We start from the raw sequence: 15,788 nt of genomic DNA, 5'->3' as shown, positions 1-15,788 counted from the left end.
AGGCACAGTTTACAGCCCCTCCCCCTCCCTCCCTTGCAACATTCAATCTGGTTCAATATTGAGGTCCTTGAGCCATTTAGATTTGAGTTTTGTGCAGAGTAATAAGTATGGCTCTATTTAGATCCTACATAAACATCTAATTTGACCAGCACCATTAGTTGAAGATGCTGACCTTTTTTCCCAATGTCTATTTCTGGCTCATTTATTAAAAAAAAAAATCAGGTGTCCATTGTTGTGTAGATTTATGTCTGGATCTTCATTTCTATGTGTCTGTTTTTATACAAATACCACATTTGCTTGTTTTCTTAGTACTATAACTGTGTGATACAATTTGGGACTAGAGATGATGATACTTACAGTAGTAGTAGTAGTAATAGTAAAGTAGTAGTAGTAACAGCAGCAGCTGCTGCTGCTGTTGTTGTTGTTGTTATTATTATTATTATTATATGGCATTGTTTTTATCTATCTTGGGTTTTTTGTGTTTCCAGATGAAGGTGAAAATTTCCCTTTCAAAATCTGTGAAGAGTTGTCTTGGAATTTTGATGAGGATTGCATTGAATCTGTAAATTGCTTTGGTAGCACAGCCATTTATACCATATCAATGTATAGATCCATGAGCATGGGAAAATTTCCATCTTCTTATATCATCTTCAACTTCTTTCTTTAATGTCTTAAAGTTTTTATCATACAAGACTTTCACTTGCTTGTCTACATTTACCACAAGATATTTTATATTCAAGATATTTTATATTTTTTGAGACTACTGTAGAAAGTGATATTTCCCTGACTTCTTTTCTTTCTTTCTTTCTTTCTTTCTTTTCTTTTCTTTTTGTTTGTTTTTTCAAGGCATGGTTTCTCTTGTAGTCCTGTCTTTGATTTATAGACCAGGCTGGCCTTGAACTCACAGAGATCTGCCTGGCTCTGCCTCCCAAGTGCTAGGATTAAAGGCATGTGCTACCACTGCCTAGCCCTTCCCTGACTTCTTTTTCAGTCAATTTGTCATTTGTATATAGGAAGGCTACTGAATTTTGTGAGTTAATTCTGTATGTAAGTAGTTTTCTGAAAGTGTTTATCAACTGTAGGAGTTTCCTATGTATACTATCATATCCTCTGCAAATAGGGATATTTTGACTTTCTCTATTCTCTTACTCTCGTTCAGTTGTCTTATTGCTTAGCTAAAACATTAAATACTATATTGAATAGGTATGCCTGAAATTCTTTCTTCTATCTCTTGTATTCTATTAGTGAGACTTGCCTCTGTGGTTCCTGTTCAAGTTCTTACACTTTTTATTTCTAGATTTTCCTTAGTTTGGGATTCCTTTATTGATTCTGTTTTGAATTAGATTTAGAATTGAATAAAGAAATGAATGAACTTATTCTATTGCACTTTGAGGTCTTGAACTGTTTTGTTCTTTTCTTTCTGTTGTTTGTTTGTGTTTTCGTGGATTTCTTTAAGTGATCTGTTCATTTCCTCTTTAAGGAGCTTTGAAGAAATTAGCCTTGCTAACACCATTTTCCCTAGGCCTCCTGCACAGGCCAGCATAGGAACAAGCTGTAAGTTTCCACTGGTACACCACAATGCTTGCACCCCACCCTACCAAGAACTAAAATGTTCAAAATAGTTCCAAGATAAACCACAGCTTGGGTCAAAGCTCCAAATACCTGCCTTGGCAGAAAGTCCCAGGCTCTCTACCCCCAACTGTCCCAGATGCTGAAACCCCCTACCCAATCAGCTTACAGGTCACCCTGTTAGCCAATCAAGTTTGCAGCAATCACTGTTGCTGAAATCTGCTTCTGTAAAGGGTATAAAAACCCACTGGTTTTGCTGCCCAGGGTCTCCTCCTTCTCAAAGGCAGGTAGACCCCGTCATGTCAGATCAATAAAAGCCTCTTGCGTTTGCATCGATCTCGGACTCCGTCTCTCATCGGGACCGACTCCCAACAAGAGTCTTACAGCTTCATCATATTCATAAAGTTTGTGTTAAGGTCTTTGTCTGTGCTTTATCTACATTGCATTTCTCAGGGCCTGGTGTGGTAGTTCTTGAGTTCTAGTGGGAACATATTTTTGCTTTTATGCTGGACAGACATCTGGGTTTGGGAAGATTGTAATTCTAGGTGCTGATATCTGTGAATCCAATGGAGATAGGGACAGAGAGGGCTAGGGGTGTGGCAGGTGTTCTGCCACAGAGCTGGGCATAAGACTGGGGACTTGGATTTTGAGGCAATAAAGGAAGAGGTGAAGATCTGCAGTTAGCCTACCTGCTTTCCTGGCTGGCGTGGCCAGCATATTCCCAGGTAATGCCTGCTTGCCTGCGGGGCTGGGAAAATGGGATGAGTAGGAGGAAAGAAGGTTGGAGGAGAAGGTTGACATCATCCACTGGAGATGGGGGTAAGAGAGGAAGGGGATACCACAGCATGTGTTTTGCCTCAGAGCTGGGGATGAGACTGTTAGGCTGTGTTAAAGAGCTGTCTATGCTTATCCTTAGCGCCAGTGTGTTCTGTTTAAGATAGTGGCACAGTTATTCCATCAGTAGTATTCAGGAACAACTAGCTGGAATTTCCTTTTTGTTAAAAAAAATATTTATTTATTTGTATTGTGTATACGTCTATGTTTTACCAGTAACACACATCTGCCTGCTGACCTCGAGCCAGATGAGGACATTAGAGCCCTGGGGACTGGAGTTACATATGATTTTGACCTATAATGTGGGTGCTGTGAACTGAACTTGTGACCTCTGAAAGGGCAGTCAGTGCTCTTAACCTCCAAGCCATCCCTCCAGCATTGGAGTTTTTTAAGGGTTAAAAAACAGAAACAAAAACAAAGAACTAGAACTGACCTATGCTCTAACAATCCCATGTCTCGGTTTCACACGTGTCCATATTCAGGGAAGCAGTAGGCACACACATTATAATGATGGTACTGTACCTAAATCCAAACGGTAACTTTTTATGTTACATTTTATTATCTTTAAAACTTTAGGCGCTGTAACTTGGCTAAGGAGTACAGGGATCAACTACGGATGCAAATTGCGTACCAGCAGCAGGCTCGAGAGGCGGAGAAGGAAGAGGAACGGCAGGAGTTTGAAGCGGGGATAGCAGCAAACAAAGCCTACCTGGACAGGGTGGAGGAGATTCTCTCTGAGCACCAAGCTCTGTCCCAGAATGTTCACCCCATGCGAAGGGCATACCCCGACAAGCTTCCGCTATAGTTTTGTTAACACCAATGTGTGTTTTCTATATTTTTCAGTACTTTTAACTAATGAACAGACTCACACTCCCTGAGTTTCTATACTTTATTAGACATAATTTTCTCCCTTCAAATAAATTTGTTCTTTGTTTGGATACTAGCAAGTTCTTCATTGCTCTGGCAAAATACCTGATACTGCCAACTTAAAAAGAAAAAAGGTTTATTCAGCTTCTAGTTGCAGAGGCTTTCTGTACAGTTGGTCTTGCTTTGTAGGATGTAAAGCCATTGTCCGGTGCCCTACCAAAACCCTGGAGAAAGGAATTTGCAGCGCCCTCGCCGCAATTACTCCAACATATCGAGCAAGGGACTGCGGCAGGTTGAAGAACACTCAAGACAACGGGTCATCCATTCTAAGAGAATGCCCTTCAATGAGGAGGGGCCAAGGCCTTTTATACAGTACAGAGGCAGGTGGAAAAATACAAGACGTTGTAGATGGGAAGTCCCCAGGGCAAGAGGAACCATGTAACCAAGGTAACCAGGGTGCAAAACAGGAACTTGTGGTGAGCTCAGCGAGGCACAATGTTCACAACACGAAGCTGCCAGGACAGAATAACAGTTGCATACCAGCCAGGGCATGGCCCCAGGCGGCCCAAGTCTAACAGTTCCCAACAGGAATTAGTAAAGAAAATGGATTTTCTTTATAGTTTGGGCCATGTTTTGCCTCCCCTGCTGTGATAAACCACTGACCAAAAGCAAGTTGGGGAACAACACGTTTATTTGGCTTATGCTTCCAAGCCACTTCCACCATTGTGGGGAGTCAGGCTTAAGACAGGCAGGAACTTGAAGCAGGAACCATGGAGGAACACTTCATTTGGAGCACTTTTTGGCTGGCTCACAAGTTTATGATTAGTCTTCTGCAGCCTAGGAAAGGTGCTGCCCACAGTGGGCTGGGCCCTTCTGCATCAACTAGTAATTAAGCCAATTCCCTGCAGACATGCCCACAGGCCAATCTGATCTAGGCAATCCCTGTATGGAGGGCTTCTTCTCTCAGGCCACTCTAGGCTGTGTCAAGGTGACAATTAAAGCCAACTGGTACAGGCTAGACTGGAGGTTTTAAATGTTTTTCTAGTTTCTCTCTTCAGGAATGAAAAGCTGGAATCCAGGCTAAACTACTCAGGCCACAATCCCTGCAGCCACCCTTCCCCCTCACAGACACTGACAGGAACCTTCTAGGACATTGTCTCGAGTGTCTAGTGAACAGACTTCCAGTTACCCCGATTTCTCACCTGGGGAAGTGAATTTACAGTAAAAGAGATGTTGGGTAAGTGACTGTGCTCCCACTTCTTCCCTGTCTTCCACCTGAGAATTAGAGAGCCTGGTTGCAGGCTTGTGCTAAGACTGGCCCCATATTCAGAAATCTGTAAGAGAAGACCCCTTGTCTACCACGTGAGAAACTGTAAAATTATAAAATGTAAGACGCTTGTTTGCTTGTCCAGCCTTAGAGGCTTCTCCCTGTTCTCGTTACTGCTAACCTCAAGATATCCACCGTAGTTCCCAGAATAGTTCAAGCTTCCAAATATCAAACGTCCCCATAGGCTTTCCAGTAACTGCCCTAGGGACCCACACCCAAGTCCCCACAAGAGGTTTCCCAACGCCAGGTGTCCTAATGTCCATAATTTAACTTGATAAGCAACTCCACCTGCTTTGCGGTTTTTGCCTTTAAAACTAGCCTGTAACAGTCACTTGGGGTCCTTCACCTCCCAAGTGCTGAGGGACCCTGACACATCAACAATTGGAACTTCTGATGTGTCATTAATAAATTTTACCTATACCTCTAGCCTGTGTAACTTAAGTGGTCTCTCGCGGCGACCCCCTTCCGGAATTGAACTCCAGGGTCCAACATTTTGGGGCTCGTCTGGGATTTTGGGGTCACCCCGAGACCCCCGACTCACCCACAGAAGATCTCCTCTGGCCCGGGCTGCCGATGAACAATGGAGATGTGAGTTACTTTCGTTTTATATTTGTCTGTATTTCTGTCTCTCCGTAGCGCGCAAGTCAGTAGTGGAACGAGAAGGGGGACAATGTGTCCGGCACCTTCTCCCCCTCACCCTGGAGGACGTTCCAGGTGGTCTGGTTTCATCCTGGAGGATGCTCCAGTGGTGGCCTGGAGGAGCTTTGATGATACCGTCAGTCTCCTTAAATCCGTAGGCAACCGCGCCATCAGAATCTATACTTTCGGTTTGGCGCCGATTTTCCATCGCACGGCTTGTGTTTTCCTGTCTACTAATTCTGTTTGTGTGTGTTATCACCCTCTTTGTTTTTGTGTTGACTGAGACAACCAACACTGACATGGGACAGACTGTGACCACCCCCTTGACCCTAACTCTTGACCATTTCAAAGATGTGTGAGCCCGAGTGCGCAACCTCTCTGTAAATGTCCACAAAGGACGCTGGCAGACTTTCTGCTCCTTGGAGTGGCCCACCTTCAAAGTAGGCTGGCCACCCGAAGGAACCTTCGACCCCCTGATTATCTCCAAAGTTAAGTCCATTGTCTTTAGTCCAGGGTCGCATGGCCACCCCGACCAGGTACTCTATATCTTGACATGGTAAAGCCTGGTTTCAGACCCTCCCCCTTGGGTCCATCCCTTCCTGACACCCAAGCCCCAGCTGAAACCTGAATCTACACTCCTGCCGGTGACATCATCAGCCGCCCGAAACCAGGACCAGACTTCAACTCCCCTCGATTTGACCTCTTGGCAACTCCCAAAGCCTGTCCTTCCCCCGGATCCAACCCAGGACCTTCTCCTCCTGAACCCCCCTCCTCCGTACCCCCAATCCCTAACTCCGACACCTCCGTCTCTACCCTCTGCCTCCTCTGCAGCTACCCCCTCCACTGTCTCACCCACTGCACCTCCTATTCCTTCCCCCAACCCTCCTTCCCTTATCCCAGCACCCCCTCCTTCCCCTCCCCAACTCCATATCTGCCGGGGCCCCACTGAAGGCCAATGGCAATCTTCCCTCTTTCCTCTTCGTACAACCAATGGAGTAACCAATTACTTACTGGCCTTTTTCAGCTTCAGACCTTTATAATTGAAAAAACCATAACCCCCTTTCTCCCAGGACCCTCAGGCACTGACCTCTTTGATAGAATCTGTCCTCCTGACACATCAACCTACCCGGGATGATTGCCAACAGCTGCTGCAAGTGGTCCTGACGACCGATGAGAGCGGGTCCTCCTAGAAGCCAGGAAAAACGTCCCTGGTCCCAGAGGGCACCTACACTCCTCCCTAACTAGATTAATGTGGGATTTCCCCTCACCTGCCCAGACTGGGACTATGAAACGCCTGCAGGGAGGGAGAGTCTCCGTGTCTATGGCCAGACTCTATTGGCAGGTCTCAAGGGAGCCGACAGGTGCCCAACCAATTTGGCCAAGGTAAGAACTATAACTCAGGGTAAGGATGAAAGCCTTGTGTTTTTTTTTTTTAGAGAGACTGCTAAAGGGGTTTTGAATGTACACTCTGTTTGACCCCATGGCAGCAAAACACAAGGCAATAGTGGTTATGTCCTTTATAAATCAGGCAGCTCCGGATATAAAGGGAAAGCTACAAAGACTAGATGGTATCCAAACTTTCAGTATCCAGGATTTGGTGCAAGAAGCAGAAAAAGTGTACAATAAGAGAGAGACTCAAAAAAAAAAAAAAGCTAGAATAGCTGAAAAACAAGAAAAATGTAAATACCGGCAAGAAAAGCGTAAAGGTAAAGAACTAACTAGGATCTTGGCCACAGTAGTATCAGACAACCCCAAGACCAAAGGACAGGAAAGAGGGGGGAGACCGGAGGCGGCCCAGGGTAAAAAAGGACCAATGTGCTTATTGTAAGGAAAGAGGCCATTGGGTCCGAGACTGCTCTAAGTGACCCAGAGACCGGGAAAAGGTTCCATATTGGCCCTAGGTAAAGATAGTGACTGATGGGTGTCGGAGCTCTGAAGCCCTGCCCACCCCTTCCCCCCCCCCTCGAGCCCAGGCTAACTCTTACAGTCAGGGGGCAACGTACTACCTTCTTGGTAGACACCGGTGCCCAACACTCAGCCCTGACCCAGCCGGCTAGACCAATGTCATCAAAAACTTCCTGGGTCAAAGGAGCAACTGGGGGCAAGTTACACCAATGGACTAATAAACGGACTGTTGACCTTGGGACAGGTACCGTGACCCACTCCTTCCTAGTAGTTCCTGAATGCCCTTATCCCCTGCTAGGAAGAGACTTGCTAACCAAATTGGGGGACCAAATATACTTCTCAGAAGAGGGAGCACAAGTACTTAACTCCATGGGAACGCCTGTGCAGATTCTCACTGTTAAACTGCAAGATGAATACAGACTGTGTGAGCCCACCCCTCAAGGGCCCCTTTCAGAAGATAACCCATGGCTCCAGCAGTTCTCTCAGGCATGGGCAGAGACCGGAGGGCTCGGACTAGCCCACACACAGCCACCTATTATTGTGACTCTTAAACCCTCGGCTGTACCAGTCTCAATCAAACAATACCCAATGAGTCAAGAAGCCTGGCTGGGCATTAAAAAAACATATCCACCGATTCCTGCAACTAGGAGTCTTAAAGCCTTGTCAATCCCCCTGGAATACTCCACTCTTGCCTGTAAAAAAACCAGGGACACAGGACTACAGGCCCGTGCAGAACCTCAGAGAGGTCAATAAAAGGGTAATGGACATTCATCCCACAGTGCCCAACCCGTACAATCTACTGAGCTGGATTTTACTTGGTATACCATCCTAGTCCTTAAGGATACCTTCTGTAGTCTGCCCTTGGGCCCCTAAAGCCAATTGTACTTTGCCTTCGAATGGAAGAACCCTAAATTAGGACTCTCAGGACAGGTGACCTAGACGTGCCTTCCCCAAGGTTTTATGAATTCTCCAACTCTGTTTAATAAGGCCCTGCACCAGGACTTGACTGACTTCGGCACCCAGAACCCTAAGGTAACACTCCTGCAGTACGTGAATGACCTTCTATTGGCCGCTCCCACCAAGGAGGCCTGTATCACCGCCACCCGGCACTTACTCCAAGAACTGGGTAACAAGGGCTATCGTGCATCGGCCAAAAAGGCCCAGATCTGCAAACAAGAAGTAACATATTTGGGCTATGTCCTGTGTGAGGAAAAAAGATGGCTCACCACGAGTCGAATCGACATGGTGGCCAAGATTCCCCCACCTCAGAACACCAGACAGTTAAAAGAATTCTTGGGGACAGCAGGCTTCTGCCAAGTATAAATACTGGGCTTTGCTAAACTGGCCGCCCCTTTATACACTCTAACACAGGGCACTGACTCTTTCCAGTGGGGGGCCCCCCAGCAACAGGCCTTTGAAGCCATAAAGAAGGCCCTCCTGTCTGCCCTGGCCCTGGGATTGCCAGACACCACAAAGCCATTCACCTTCTTTGTAAATAAAACACAAGGAATCACCAAGGGGGTATTGGCTCAAACTTTGGAACCTTGAAAACAGCCTGTGGCCTACTTATCTAAACAATTGGACACCCTAGCCACCGGATGGCCTCCGTGCCTCTGCATTATGGCTGCCACTGCGCTGTTGGTTAAAGATGCCAACAAATTGACCTTGGGGCAATCCCTGACTGTAGTCATGCCTCATCCATTGGAGGCAGTGTTACGCCAGCCCCACCGATAGATGGGTCACCAACGCCCGTCTCACTCACTACCAAGCTCTGCTCCTAGACTCCGAATGTATTGCCTTCGGCCCTCCAGTTACCCTCAACCCCGCCACACTGCTGCCAGCCCCAGACCAAGGACAAGAGACTCCACATAACTGCCATCAAGTATTGGCTGAAACACATGAAACTCGAGAGGACCTTCAAAATCGCGAGCTTCCAGAAGCTGACCACACTTGCCATATGGACGGTAGCAGTTGTTTGAACTCAGGTACCAGACGGGCCGGAGCAGCGGTGGTGGATGGGCAGAAGGTCATATGGGCCCAGTGTTGCAGGCCCACCATAGGTTAGAGGGAGGAGTAAGGAAGTAGTTACTGGTGGTGGTAGTTATGGTGATGGTATGGTTACAGAGGTGTTGGTGGCTAGGGGGCACAGTGCCATGGTTACAGAGGTGTTGGTGGCTAGGGGGCACAGTGCCTAGGCAGGTCCCCTGACCCAAAACTTCTGTCAAGGTGAGCTTTTTGTGCTGACCCCAGTCACAGGAGGAATGATTACTTGTGTTAGAGACAGTGGCGGAGGTAGCGATTCCCTCATAATAGGGTGAGCCTGGGGTGAGGCAGAGCCAACAAGACTGGGTTGCTTGGGGCTTGGTGGTGTTGAGGGCTTGGAAAGCCCCCTTAACCAGGTTAAAGAGTTGATCTTCAGCCTTGGGTAAGGGTGGCTCTGTGTTTGGGGTGGTGAGTGAAGGAGACGGGACAATAGTCGGGAGCCTGGGGAGTGGGGATTTTACCCCGGTGTCAGCAAGGATGGGGTTGGGGCCTATACATACTTTTACTTTTTTTTTTTTAACGGAGAAAGTAAATCCTGGGTTGATGCCTTTTACGTAAAATTTTAAGCCCCATTGTTGCCCTGTTACCCAATTCGAATACTCTGTGTGTGTGTGTGTGTGTGTGTGTGTGTGTGTGTGTGTGTGTGAATTTTATAACTATGGGATTGCGTTGGTTATTGTGATTACAAGTAGCCTGGGAGCTAGGAAGATACCGTCCCCGCTGAGGGCATTTAGTAGTGCCAGAGTGGGTGCGGGATACGGTTATTAAATTTCATGATGAGGAGGGCTTTTAATAGACGGAGCCCAAAGTTTTACACCCCCAGGCAGCACAATAAGAGCTTTGCAGCCCTCCGCATCGGTGGGATTCTGATCTTGACCTACCATCCTGAGGACAAACATAAAAAGGAGCCAGTCATAACTGGCATCTTGACCAGGGTCTGGCACAGCCTAAGGCTGCTGTTTTTTGGTAATGGGTGATTTTAGAAAAAATGAGTAACTTTTTATAACTTTTTTGGGGGATATTCCAAGTATTTAAGCCAGCAACTAAGAGGCATAGGTCCAGGGTTAAATCAGGCCACCAGGTATTGGTGTGTGTGGGTGTGGGGGGGGCTTTTCGGGATATTGACCAGACCATATTTTTTAATTGGGATCGGACCTGCCAAGTGAGTTTTATGGGCCGATGGGGATTGAGGTCAGCTACTGTCCCTGGGGCCAACATAAGGAAGAGCACAGTTAAAGACCAGATCTGGTAGGTTTTAAAGAATGTGGACTGGACTCAAAACTGAAGTCTTTCAGGAACTATCCTGGCTTCAGTTTACTGATGAACACATCTCTTCCACTGTCGTTGGTGTCAGAGTGCTAATTCTAGAGTGATTCCTACACATTCGTGACACTCGGCTGATGTGTCTGTGATTTTGGAGCGGCATTGGCCCCCTACATTGGCCATCCATTGCTGATCTACATGGGGTTGGCGAGGTACAGGTACTTGCCATAATAACTGATGGAATACTGAAGGCCATCAAGATGTCATTAGGCCACATGTCTTATATTTAATATGCTTGTAAAGTCATAGTGTTATCTTGAGCCAAATGGAAGTCCGCTTTTATAGCCCTATGCATACTTACTGTCTCTCATGGATGCTACACTAGCGAGTTAACTCTTTAGATTTTGGGTAAACTCAACAAGGTACAACTGTTTCCATAGATCCTCAAGGTCATTATAGAAGCTAAGATTGTGATGGCCCATGACTAATTCTTTTCACTAGCATCACCAGGCCATATAACAAGGCACCACATAAATGTCTGGATAGTAGAGAAATGGTCTGGGTAGTATGAGACCAAAACAGGAACAATGTACCTTGCAGATTAAAGTTCTTGTTTGCAGTTGAAATGGTTAAGGATAAATTTGTAGCCAGGCACAGTGATGCATGCCTGTAATCCCAGCACTCGAGGAGGTAGAGGCAGGCAGATCTCTGTGAGTTTGAGGCCAGCCTGGTCTACAAAGTGAGTCCAAGACAGCCTAAAACACCAACAAAATAAAAAATTAAATAAGCCTTGTTTCTAAGATCTGAGGTAAACTGTAAAACATATTTTTCAACCTACACTAAACTTTCAACCCCAGTCACTTGTCCCTTCCATTTCATTGTAACTCTCAGACAGTGTATAAGAGCCTACTTAATTGCCCGACTAAACACTTTATCTCTGCTATAAAAGGTCAGCAGGGGCTGCTCTCTCAAATCCAGACTTAGGGAGAGGCAGCTGGATTGACTAGTGTTGGGTGTACCACAAAATACAGCTTGCTTTAATAAGATAATTGTGGGCTTGTTTTTTTCTCCTTGTAATTTTCAGGCTTAACAGATTGAGTCATGACTACTGGGATTGGAGTGGGTAGTGGTTGCTGCCACTGCTGTGGTAGAGGTTATGTGACACAAGCCAGACCCACAGAGTGGTCCTATAAACACTTCTGTCATCATCATAAATAAGAAACCAGGCAACTGGAGGCTGTTATGGGATTTAAGAGCTATAACTAGTGCCATGGAGGCAGTGGGCCTCTGCAGCCAGAATCACTATCACCTAATGCGTCACCACCACATTATCATTTAGTTAGAGTTGATTTAAAGGATTGTTTTTTCACCATTCTGCTACATCCCAGTGGTCTCAAATTTTTTTCTTTTACCCTTCTCTCACTCAATTGTAGCCCATTTTTCTAATGGAAATTTATTCCACAAGGTATGAAAAACAGCCCAACTGTGTCAAGAATGAGTTACTGAGCCAATCAAGGCCATATATAAGCAAAGATTTAAGGCTTATATAATCCACTATATGGATGATACTCTAATCAGTATGCCAACTTTCCTAAACTGGAAGCCATCTCTGCTGACCTCAAAAACAGCCTTTGGGCACAGAGGCTTCAGATTTCTCTAGAAAATGTTCAAAAATTGTCTTTATTCCCATAGCAAAATGTAAGAGTAGCTTTTATTCTCTTGACATAATTGCTGTTTCCAAGACTTACTGCCTTCATCTGCTGCTAACCTAGGCCTAATACAGAAAGCATCTAGCCTCTGTACAATCTAATCTAGGGCTAGAATGTTTACAGCCTCTGAGACTTACTGATGAATAAGCTCACTCTTTCTAGCTCCCTCTGAACTATGGCTGGCTGGCTCAACTCAGCTATTCTGGCTCAAATTCCTCTCCAAGATGACTGATTCAAACTGGCTTCTCTCAGCTTCTGACTGAACTACTCTACCTGGCCTCACACTAACTCCAGCAGTCTTTTCTAATCTTCCGGCTTCTTCTCATTCTCTAGCTTATCCTGTATTTACCTGTGTCTAACTTGTTCTTTCTCTGCAACCTGTCTCTGTACAACTGTCCCGGTAAAGCTTCCTCCTCTCTCCCTTGCTCTCTCTTAAATAACCTCTCTTTCCTCTCTGTTCTCATAAGAGTTTGGCATATCCTGTTCGGTCTTTCTCAAGACATATCTTTGTCTGCCTCTCTATTAGACTTCACTATCTTTTTTTTCAGATTTATTTATTTTATTTATTGCATATGAGTGCTTTATCTGCAGAAGAGGGTATCAGATTACATTACAGATGGTTGTGAGCCATCATGTGGTTGCTGGGAATCGAACTCAGGACCTCTAGGAAGAACAGGCGGCACTCTTAACCACTGAGCCATCTCTCCAGCCCCTAGACTTCACTTTCAAACATGGGTCCTTCTACAAACTTACTTTACTTTCACTGCTTGGGAATAAAGGCGTGTACTAAGGGTGTGTCTTTATTCCATCCAGAGTTGCTATGTTGCTGGATTAAAATTCATTTACAGTAAAGTTAAAGAAGAGTGTATCATACACCCTCAAAAGCTAGAAATGCATAAAAATTGTTGCAAAACTCTTGATTTGCAAAAACTTCTGGGAGAGATTAATCAGACCATACGCTATGTCAGCTTACTAGCCAGTAACTTTTTCAGATTTCCCAAATTTGAGAAGGAACACAAATACCTCCTGAGGCTATGATGGCTCTAGTTGCAGTGGAAGCAGCTGCATCCAATAGTACAGAAATGGAACCCCACCACCCCAGTTCCACTAGCCATCCTAAGATTGCCCTTGGCCCCCTACTGAGCATCCGGCAACTTCAGGAAGTTTTAGTATGGTTGCATTAGAAAAATTCCCCCTCCAGGGTTTTGAACCATTTCTATGATTTGGTGTTAAAAATAACTCTAAAAGGAGCACACGGAACTATATAAATGCTAGGTAAAGACCAGAGAAAATCATCCCATATCCAGGATATCAACAATAGTCCATTGCCTGGCAATGCACTTTGGCTAATTAGGTTTTGTTTGTTTGTTTTGTTTTGTTTTCGGGGTGGTGGTGGTGGTAAGACAGGGCTTCTCTGTGTAACCTTCACTGTCCTATACTCACTTTGTAGACCAGGCTGGCCTCAAACTCACAGTATCCACCTGCCTCTGCCTCCTGAGTGCTGGCATTAAAGGTGTGCATCACCACGCCTGGCTGGCTAATTAGTTTAACCAGTATCATTTTTACTGTTTGTGTTCAAGATAATTGGACTGTCTATCCACTCATGGGTTTGTTTTCCCCAAGACTACACATTATCAATCCTTTGTTTCAGCTAAAACTGCCTTTACAGAGTTATGGGAAACAGTGTTGCTGCCTACCACTCTTATGCAGGTTCTATAGTTCAGTGTGCATCCTGCACCCCTGCTCAACAAGCAGGTGTCTTTGTGGATGGCACAGTTTTAGAAGATTTTGTGTTTTCACCATCAGTATTTATAGTGACAGCTTCTACGTAGTAGGGCTAACACAAGCATTGGAGATGTTCTACATTGCTTGGATCCTGAATCAAGAGTTCTGCCATCTTTTCCATAGGGTCTAGGAACCTGTGTGTCATTGTCAGGGTCCTTGATATGTTGTCCATATTCAGTCACATTCCGGTATTCCCACAGCCATTGGCCAAAGGTAATGTACAAGCTGATGCTTTGGTCTTTGAGTATCAAATCTACTTCCCTGGTGCTGTACAGTTTTAATGCAATCTCGTGATAGCCATGTTCTTATAACAGAGTTTGAGACAACTAGGAAAAGACCACCAGACTAAATTCAGATTCTAATTATCCAAATTTATGAAAAACTGCCAGCAAGGCTGCAGTCTCTAACCCAAATCAGACACACACTGCTCAGAAGTGGGTGAAAGAAGGGGTTTTAAAGGCAAAAACCATGGCTTTATTTTGCAGGATTTACAGAGAGCTATGTGATGAGCCGGCTTACCCTCTCCTTGCACACAGTGATAAGTGAGTTTGCAGAAGCCAGAGTAAGCAGTGAATCATTTCACAATAGTTACACCACTCTGGGTAAAGGGCAGGTTTAGTAAGTAGAGGATCATTCCACAATAGTTACACCATTCTGGGTAGGGAAACAGCTTGCCAGGAACTTACATTTCAGGAATTTTGATCAGAGGAAAAATTGCTACTAAAATGGGTGCCTAATACAAAATGGAATTTCCTTATCCATCACACGCTGTACCATCAGAGCACCTCTTCCTCATGCAAAGACTTTTCCATCTACAGAGAACAGGCTAAGCAAAGAGCTGTGCAATGCACCCACTGCAAGTCCTTTTCAGCCCGTCCCAGGCAACTGTCGTGATCCCAGAGTCATGTCCTGGTGTTTTTCAGCAGATGGTTGTTGCTCATGTCTGCTCCGTTGGGGACGAGTACAGATTGTTCACATTTCTGTCGATAGCTGTTCTCATTTTGTTTATGCCACTTCGGGATATCCATGGCGTCTTAAGGTGGACAATGCTCCTTATACCTCTTCTGCGCTGAAAACCTTGGTGCCCTACATATAATAGCTCACAAAATGAGCATTCCTTACAAACCCCAGGGCCAGGCTACTGTAGAAAGATCCACCATGTCTCAAACAATAGATAGAAACACTAATAGGGGGAAGCTCTGTGGTTTGACCCGTGTCCTGTGATACTGTGGAGATAAAGGTATGTTTGGTTTTCTCAGAAGGTATGGGAACAGACACCTTGGGTACCTTCAATGCATGTAAAGGTCTGTGCATCCACTGGAACACCTGTTTTGACGCCAGTCATTCACATAATATGCTCGGCACTAATGTCGTTCAATGTTCTACTGATGGCTCTATGGAAAGTAATTATACGAGATTTTAGAGCGCACTGGACCTCGAGACAGATGAAGAACCTTACCATAAGGACCAATGGAAATTGGCAGTTGCCACTAACTTTTTAAAGCTTATCAGGTAGTTAATTGGGTGGAGCTTGCACAGATAAAGGAAGACTATAGGCCTGTGTTTAACACCTCTATGCTATTATGACTAGCTCCTATATATTAGCTGTTAGGGGTTATTTTTATAAAAACTGTGTTTGTTTACTAGTTTATCTCTTAACCCAGCTATCACATAAATAATTGAGATATTATATTTGTTTAAAAATAAGCTTCACAATACAATCTTGAGGAGTTTCAGTCTGTTCTTAGCCCTCTATGTTATCCTGACTTCGTCTTTGCCAAAATCCCAGTTACTTGCTTTTTAGTTCTTTCTTTGCTCCTGCTGAATTTTCTTCATCACCTCTGCAC

General features: G+C 45.1%; 1 protein-coding gene across 1 annotated transcript in view; it reads left to right on the top strand.

Moving 5' to 3' along the window:
• The window catches only part of CFAP53 (cilia and flagella associated protein 53), a 52,711-nt gene extending 47,688 nt beyond the window's left edge, over positions 1 to 5,023 (top strand). Inside the window, exon 8 of the mRNA XM_084781044.1 lies at positions 2,980 to 5,023. Coding sequence (XP_084637170.1) covers positions 2,980 to 3,208 — 229 coding nt within the window. The 3' untranslated portion in view covers positions 3,209 to 5,023. The remainder of the gene's footprint in view (positions 1 to 2,979) is intronic.
• The last annotated feature ends 10,765 nt before the right edge of the window (positions 5,024 to 15,788 follow it).

Source organism: Acomys minous (assembly GCF_964271855.1).
Source record: "Acomys minous genome assembly, chromosome: 4".
Taxonomy (NCBI): domain Eukaryota; kingdom Metazoa; phylum Chordata; class Mammalia; order Rodentia; family Muridae; genus Acomys; species Acomys minous.
Note: the sequence above shows the minus strand (reverse complement) of the source record. Positions and strands in the feature narration are given on the sequence as shown.